An 8,229-nucleotide genomic window follows, 5' to 3' on the forward strand; every position below is an offset into this window, starting at 1 on the left:
GGGGCACACCTGTATATAAATATTCTTAACAATAAGTGTAACACCATACATTGAGGCTTTTGAGCAGTGATGTATAGGATGGGGTTGTAACTGAGGGTGGCTTTCTCACCCTCTCCAATGCACACCTATTGCAAGCTGGGATGGGTGGAGGGTGCTGCTCCGAGTGCCTTTAAGCTGGATTTCCTATTGGAATAATGAGGATCACTGCAAGCCTCTTTAGCCCAGAAGGCCCTCTAGTGGAGAAGCTTCAACTTAGGTGCTTCAACTTTCAATAAAGGCTGAGAGCAAAGACTAGCACCGCCCCATTCATTGCCTATAGCCAATAGGCAGCTTCCTTATAAGCTCCCCCTGGACAAGAAACAGAGGAATTAGAATTGCCTCTTCTGATAGGAAGGAAAGAGTATGGCATCACTGGAATTCTCTTTGGGAGCTGTTTCACTACCCAGGCTTCTACAAGGGAACTCAGCAGTGAGTGATCTTGGTGACTGACAGCACCATCTCCTCCTCCCACCACCCCTCTCTGCAGCCCCTTATGCTCTCCCTCTTGGGATCTGTGCCTTCAGTGTCTGCAGTTCCATTGAGCCCAGGATCGGACTGCAGGAGCTACTTGATCATTCACACTTTGTTGCAATAGGACCTAAGTGAGACTGTATCACTCACTGCAGGGCTCCTGGCAGCGAAGGAGAAACAGTGGCACTGTCCAAGGGGAGATTTATTTACTTCCTGATTGTGCAGGTAAGGTTAATTTTAATATGAAATCATGTACAGCAGTGGTTCCCAAACTTCTTAGCATCAGGACCCACTTTCTAAAAGGACACTCTTATCAGGACCCACCTAGGTTTACGAGAATTAAAAATAGAGGGATCCAGAAAGAAATATTTATTTACTTACAAACAATAATATTTTTATTTGGTTATCTATTTACAAAAACTCAATCTATTTCTCATAACGAAGCAGCCCTAATGAACTTTAATGAATGCTCTCCTTCCTTTCTCACATTTCTCCCCAGAAAAGTAAAAACAAAATTTTCTGGGTTTTTTTTTTAAATTCTTTATTAGTGGGCATTAAATAAGCCACATTTACCTCCCTATATTTACCCATGCTTGCAAACCCCAAGAGTTGAGCTCTTTGCAGGGCAATTAACAGCTGTCTTACAAACTCCAGGAACTGAGCTGTTTGCAAGGTAATTAGCAGCTATCTGATTTTTGAATAGTCTCAGAGCTGGAGGCAATTAGTTATCTGATCTTGCCATTACCTAAATTTACACTGGAGGCTCTGTCCAGACCTTCATGACCCACCAAAAATCAGGCTGCAACCCCCTAGTGGGTCCTGACCCACAGTTTAGGAACCACTGACCAGTATACCATTTTTTTAGATTCAAGATCTTGAATACAGGAAGCTGCCATACCAGGGCTAGCCCAAGGGCTCTTGGCACCTAAAGTGGCTTACCAAATCTTGTCCCCTTACCTGGTGGTGTGCCAGCCTCTTTTCATCCCACACCTTGAATTAGAAAAGGGGAGGGATACAGAGAAGTAGAGGGAGTCTGGAGGAGAGTGGTGAGCTAGAGTGTCCATGTTCTACTCTATCACTTCTCTCTTCCACGCTTCCTCTTCCACTTGATCCCCCTTTTCCAATCTAGAGAGGTAGAAGACAAGCAGTGGAGGCAAGTGGGCAGGTGGAGATGGGTACTCCAAGTCAATCTGCTACCTAAGGCAACTGCCTTTGTGGACATCATGGATGGGCCAGCCCTGTGCCTTGCATGGACCCAGGTGGTTGATCCATTTAGCTCAGTATCGTCTGTCTGAATATTTGTCAATATTTACAACTCAAAATGTAATACAGTCAAAGGATGTTGATTTCCTTCCTACTCTTGGTCATGCTATTGAAAATGCAGTGACATGGATCCGTCTTTTTGACTCCAGGACAGAAAAGCTCGGCTAAACCTTGGACTCTGTTAACAAAGTTAACATCTCTGATCTTTGTACACAGTGCTCTGTTTTGACTTTCATGTAATAGCGGTGCTGACGTACTAGGGATTTTTTCCCCTTTCTTTAAATGTCCTTGAGGACAACTGAAGTGGTCACCTGAGAAGCAGACCAACTGGGGGCACCCACTTTTACCCCTTTTCCTCCTGCTCCCCAGTTTTGAAAAGAGAGAGGAGAATGCAATAGAAGAGGAAGGGTGGAGGAGAAGACAGTGATGGGCTAGCATTACATATGCTCATCAGAGACGCTCTAGCCCACCACTCTACTCTCTTCCACCATTCCTCTTCATTCCTCAATTCCTTTTCAAATCTAGGGAGTGGGAGGGGCAGGAGTGGCTTTATGTAGGAAGCAGTCACCCTGGCAGATTCACCACCTGATACTCTAGCCCACCACTTTCCTCTCTTCCCCATTTCTGCTCCATTCTTCTTATTTTTTAATTCAGGAAGTGGGATGAGGAGTGGTGGTGGAGACAGGTGCACTGCTGAGGAAGGAGATCTTTGGTCACCCTGATTTGGTTCCCTATAGTGGCCAGATGAAACATAAGTGTAAATGGAGTGAATTGAAAATAGTTTAAAAGGGGCTTGACTTTCACATTTCTTTTAAATCCCACCATCACCTCTGGTCAAACAGGTTCTACGAGTTCTTTTGAGGGCACAGTGGTGGCAGGGCCCAGCTCAGGTTCTGCTGATTCCCTACAAAATGATGGGAAGAAGGAGATTGAAAGTACAGCATGGGTAGGTGCAGGGAGGAACTGAACCCACTCTTCGTCCTCACGTTTCTACTTTATCGTTAGCTGTTTTTCTCCAGGTGGGAATTACTTCTGATCATGGAGCCCCATCAAGAGGAAAAACCCCAGCGTTTATAAAATCAGTTGCTGGGGGGGAAGCTTCCCTCTTCCCACCCATGCTGCTCTTCAAGGGCCCAATCCTATCCTAGCTTGGTGCTGGGTGTTGCAAAACATGCCATAAGGCATGTTCACAGCAACTGGGGAGGGGGGCCACTGGCTCTGGGCTTGCGCCAATCCGCACTGGGCCTCAGCAACAAGTAGAGACATCACGGGAGCGCCCAAATGTCAAACCACCAGGCAACGAGTGGGTTTTCTGGGTGGAGGGAGGCGTTCTGGTTTGGGGGGAGGGCAAGGTGGGGGAGTGACTGACCTGGGAAGGGGGTGGAACCAGCAGACCCCTGCTCCACCGGATCCTGCCCTCCATGTTGAGCTGAAAACTGGTGACGAAGGCTCTCCAGTCTGTGCTGGCAAAATGGACAGTGCAGACTTGAGTAGCCCCATTGTGGGACCTGCATCCTAACTCAGGGGAAGGGGTCAAATGTCCCCTTTCCCTGATGAGACCTCCGGCAGTCTCCACAGGGCCGTAGGATACTGCAGCTGCTATTTTGGCACTGCTGCACCTGGCAATCCCACTGGGGAGAGGACTGGACAGTAAACCCCACAGTTGCCACCACTTTATAGCAATGCAGTGGAAGACCCAACTCTTCACATGCATCTGATTAATCTTGTTGCCATACAAAACACTTATACATGGGTCTTACCAGAAGTGGAGGAGTCTGTACCCCATTAGCTATGTCTTGTGTCAAATAACGATCAGTTCTTTGGAAAAACAAAAAACACGTTTCTTTCTATTCTAATGTTGTTGCATTCACAGGTGTTTCATCTACGAAATCCAATTCAGATGTTTCATTTTCTTCTCCTTTTTTCTTTTTTTCTTCTCCTCTAGATGCACGATGTCTTCCAGAAGTAATCAACAGCCTCACAACCTGACTAAGCCAGCATTCAGTGAAAAGCAAGCTGTTGAACTGGTGGAAAAAAGATTTGGATTAAAAGTATCTGAGCTCAAACCACTTCCGAGCTATGTTGATCAAAATTTCCATGTGTGTGTTTTGCAATTTGAGGATGGAGATCATAAAGAGGATTTTGTTCTCAAAATTACCAATTCTGAAGAGAGCCAGAATCTCAGACTCATTGAGGTGCAGACCCGGATCATGTTGTTTTTGAATAAGGAAGGATTCCCTGTGCCTACCCCTCGTTTCACTAAAGAGGGTGAAATAATGTTTCAGGAATCAGTAGGTGAGGAGAGTCTAAAGTTGGGCTGGCTTTGCTGTTCTGCTGTTACCATATTTTTCTTAGAAGAAGCATGAGTCGAGCACGCAAGATCCATGAGGCCAACTGGGATAGTCACACCAGGTGCAGATTGGGAGGGAGCACCAGTCTCTACTGCTTCTCTTCTCTCTCCCTGAATTTGAAAAGGAAGGGGTGGAAGAAGTGTGGAATGCAGGACTGTGGTGGACTAGAGCAGCCATTTTCAACCACTGTGCAGTGGCACACTGGTGTGCCGCAGATGGTCTGCAGGTGTGCCAGAGGAATTTGGGGGGAAGATCTTTTGTTAGTAGGGCTACTGGGACATGTGAGCCACTGCTGTCAGTGTGGTGTACCTTGTCAATTGTCAAAAAACTAATGGTGTGTCTTGACAATTTTAGTGCCTTGTCAGTGTGCTATGAGATAAAAAAAAGGCTGAAAATCACTGGACTAGAGAGATGGAGACCTAGAAATTTTTCTCCTCCACACTTCCTCTTCTGTCCTGTTCTCTTTCAATCCAGACTCGTGATCTCCAGTTGATTGTCTAGTTGATGTTAGCAGTTCTGTTTTTCTGATCAAGTGACTTAGATCTATCTCTTTGCCTCTTAGATGCTAACTCAGGTACCAAAGAATACATAGTGAGGCTGCTGACCTACCTACCAGGCAGAACTGTGGCAACAGTCCCAATGAGTCCTCCCGTTCTGTATGAGATTGGGCAACTAGCTGCCAGGCTGGATCAAACACTTGCAGAGGTGAGATTTAGCGTGTGAGTATGAAGGATGTAAGTTCATAGGAACCTTCCTTGCTATTAGTCTAATGCTCTGTCTCCAGACAAACTAGGGAAAGGCGTTCTGGGGCGGAGGGGGGAGGAAGTAACTGGCCTGGGAGGGCAGTGGGACCAGTGGCTCCCTGCTCCGCTGGATCCTGTCCTCTGTGTTGGGCTACAAACCTGACATTGAGGTAAATTACCCAATTAAAGGAATCTTATAGCCCAATCCTATGCACAACTACTCAAGTCCCACTGTAGTCAATGGAACTTACTCCCAGGTAAGTATGGATAGGATTGCGGTCTTAGACTGCAGTCCTGTACACATGTACCAGGGCATAAGCCCCATTAAACTCAGTAAAGCTTCTGAGTAGATATGTATAGGCTTGCACAGTTGATTACTCAAATGAGTTTGCCTATTTATCAATAACCTTGTATAAATGTGCACAGTTTAAAGTCATCATATACAAAGACGTCTCTGAACAGGAATACTCTTGTTCCAGCCTGGAACAGGAGGCTTGTAGCATTGTAAGTGTGGTTTCAAGATGTGAGACAAAGATACATGTTTAAAATGTTTACAATTCTATTTTCAGAGATGTTTATATGATGCACTCTGTAAAAATGCTGCTGAATGTTTTATGTTTTCCTCCCTTAAGAAATTCCATCATCCACTGATAAAATGTCTACATCGAGGTGAATATATCTGGAATCTGGCAAATATTCCGCTTTTGGAACGCTACATGTATGCACTGGGTCAGAGCATGTATCTGGAGGTGATAAAACAAGTTATTGAGCAGTTCAAAGCTAAAATAGTGCCAAAGCTAAGCACTTTTAGACCATGTGAGTATTTGAAACAACTGCAATGTCCAATATTAGTTGGGTTTTTTTTTTCTATGTCTGGATCGTGTATGTTTAAGGATGCTTCATAAATGAAGAGCCCTACCTGCCCTGTGATGTGGCACTGGCCAACTAGCAAAAAAAGGGGGAGCATTTCAGTAATTTCCAGGGAGCAAGGCAAACATGGAGGGCCTTATATGGCACCATTGTTCTGTTCCCAGAAGCCTTTGAGAACAATGCTACGTAATCACATAGTGTTGTTCTGTGGAGACTTCTAGGGAAAGTGGCAGCTACCAGCTACCAGCTACCCAGTGGAACAACTCTGCTCTAAATCTGGTGGGGGGCAGCAATGCAGAAGACGAAGAAGGAGAGGAGAGGAGAGGAGAGGAGAGGAGAGGGGCAGTGCATTCTGACCCCTCACAATTTGAACTGAAAGTTCTCAATTAAGATCACACCAGATATGACACCAGTTTTATCTCTAGTTCAATGAGTAACTATCTTGTTCTCTCATTATGTGTGTCTTTACTTACCAGTATTGTCTTGTTTGATCCATGAAGGGGATCATGTCAGGGGACATCCACTAAAATTGAGTGTTGGGAGAGTTAGAACAAAAAAAAGTTTCTTTACCCAGATTACCCAATTAATCTGTGGAACTCCCTGCCACAGGGTGTGATGATGGCGCCTGGCCTAGATGCCTTTAAAAGGGAATTGAAAAGTTTTATGGAAGAAAATTCCATCACAGGTTACAAGCCATGATGGGTAAATTCAGTCTTCTGGTTCTAGATGTTGGCTGCCTTTGAATACCAGATGCAGGGAGTGGCCACAGGATAAAGGTGTCTTGTGTGCTCCCAGAGACATCTGCTGGGTCACTGTGAGATACAGGAAGCTGGAGTAGATGGGCCTTTGGCCTGATCAAACAGGGCTTCTCTTATGTTTTTATCAATCTTTTTCTGTATCCCTTGTCATTTGTCTGAAACATCACACCTTCACTGCTTTGCCTCAAACAAGGTCATGCATACTTATGCATTTTTGTATGGTCTATGTTTAAATGTTAATTTTAACTATAGTTAATTGTAGTTAATTTTAACTGTTATCAGTTATCCGTTAATTTTTCAGTTAATTTATCAGTTAATCAGTTATCAGTTAATTTTGCGATACAAGGACATCTGCAAGAGGGATCTGAAGGCCTTAGGAGTAGACCTCAACAGGTGGAAAACCCTGGCCTCTGAGCAGCCCGCTTGGAGGCAGGCTGTGCAGCATGGCCTTTCCCAGTTTGAAGAGACACTTGGCCAACAGTCTGAGGCTAAGAGGCAAAGAAGGAAGGCCCATAGCCAGGGAGACAGACCAGGGACAGACTGCACTTGCTCCCAGTCTGGCAGGGATTGTCACTCCCGAATCAGCCTTTTCAGCCACACTAGAAGCTGTTCCAGAACCACCATTCAGAGCGCGATACCATAGTCTTTCGAGACTGAAGGTTGCCAACACACCAACTGATAGACGATCCAAGATTGGAGAGTCAATAGGGAACCCGATACTGAGTGAAGTGTACTAAGACATTGAATGAACAAACAAAGCTTGCAGGATTTGAAAAGAAAGAAAACAAGACTATGAAGCAAACATGCAGTTGGAGCCACTCTAACCTACAACTCAACTCTCCTCCACACTTCCTCTTTTGTTCTCTCTCTTCCTTTTTGAATTCAGAGAGTGGGAGGAGAAAGTGTATGGTGGGTAATGTCCTGTATGACATATTTTGTTTTTGTTTGTTCTGCATTTAGGTATCAATCATGGGGACTTCAATGACCACAATATCTTACTGGTTACCAGTCCAGTATCCCTTCAAGAACCACAGTATAGAGTATCTGGTATCTTGGACTTCAGTGACATGAGTTATGGTTATTATGTTTTTGAAGTAGCAATAACCATTATGTATATGATGATTGAAAGCAAGGATCCCCTCAGTGTGGGTGGACATGTCCTTGCAGGTTTTGAAAGCATTGTTCCATTGTCAGCAGAAGAGCGCAATGCTCTGTTTCTCCTGGTGTGTGCAAGATTTGCTCAGTCTCTTGTGATGTCTGCGTACACCACTCTCCTGCACCCTGAGAATGAAGAGTACTTAATGATCACAGCCAAAACTGGGTGGAAACACTTAATGAAACTGCTTGAGATGGGCCAAGAGGCTGTTGTGAAGATCTGGTTGGAGACTGCAAAAACATATACCTGAAATGCGCCTCATAAGTCTGACATTACATACTTAATAGGGCTGAGAACAAAAGACTCTTGAGAAAAACTGAGATTGCAGATGTTAGGAGCAGAAATTCAGATGTTGAATCCTGAATAAATTTGGCTAATTTTGTAAATATATTTGGAAGCATTGTTACATGCCTCTCACATCAAACACGAAAGCATTCCAATGATGATGCTCTTTGCCCCCCCTCTTGTGTGTGTGTGTGTGTGTGTGTAATATATAAGTATGCACCCACATACATTTACCTTCCAGTTGAGGATAACACTACATAGACTGCAGTCCATGGATACTTATTTAGCCTACA

The 8,229-nt window shown here is 44.6% G+C and overlaps 1 protein-coding gene across 1 annotated transcript; it reads left to right on the forward strand.

Annotated features, from left to right (window-relative positions):
- The first annotated feature begins 469 nt into the window (after positions 1–469).
- On the forward strand, positions 470–8,017 carry HYKK (hydroxylysine kinase). The gene is made up of 5 exons (XM_066636248.1): positions 470–735; positions 3,719–4,068; positions 4,687–4,829; positions 5,500–5,683; positions 7,456–8,017. Exons 2-5 carry the CDS (start codon positions 3,726–3,728, stop codon positions 7,899–7,901), a joined length of 1,116 nt encoding a protein of 371 aa, XP_066492345.1. The 5' UTR covers positions 470–735; positions 3,719–3,725; the 3' UTR covers positions 7,902–8,017.
- The last annotated feature ends 212 nt before the right edge of the window (positions 8,018–8,229 follow it).

This window comes from Tiliqua scincoides, chromosome 8 (assembly GCF_035046505.1).
Source record: "Tiliqua scincoides isolate rTilSci1 chromosome 8, rTilSci1.hap2, whole genome shotgun sequence".
In the NCBI taxonomy this organism is placed as follows: domain Eukaryota; kingdom Metazoa; phylum Chordata; class Lepidosauria; order Squamata; family Scincidae; genus Tiliqua; species Tiliqua scincoides.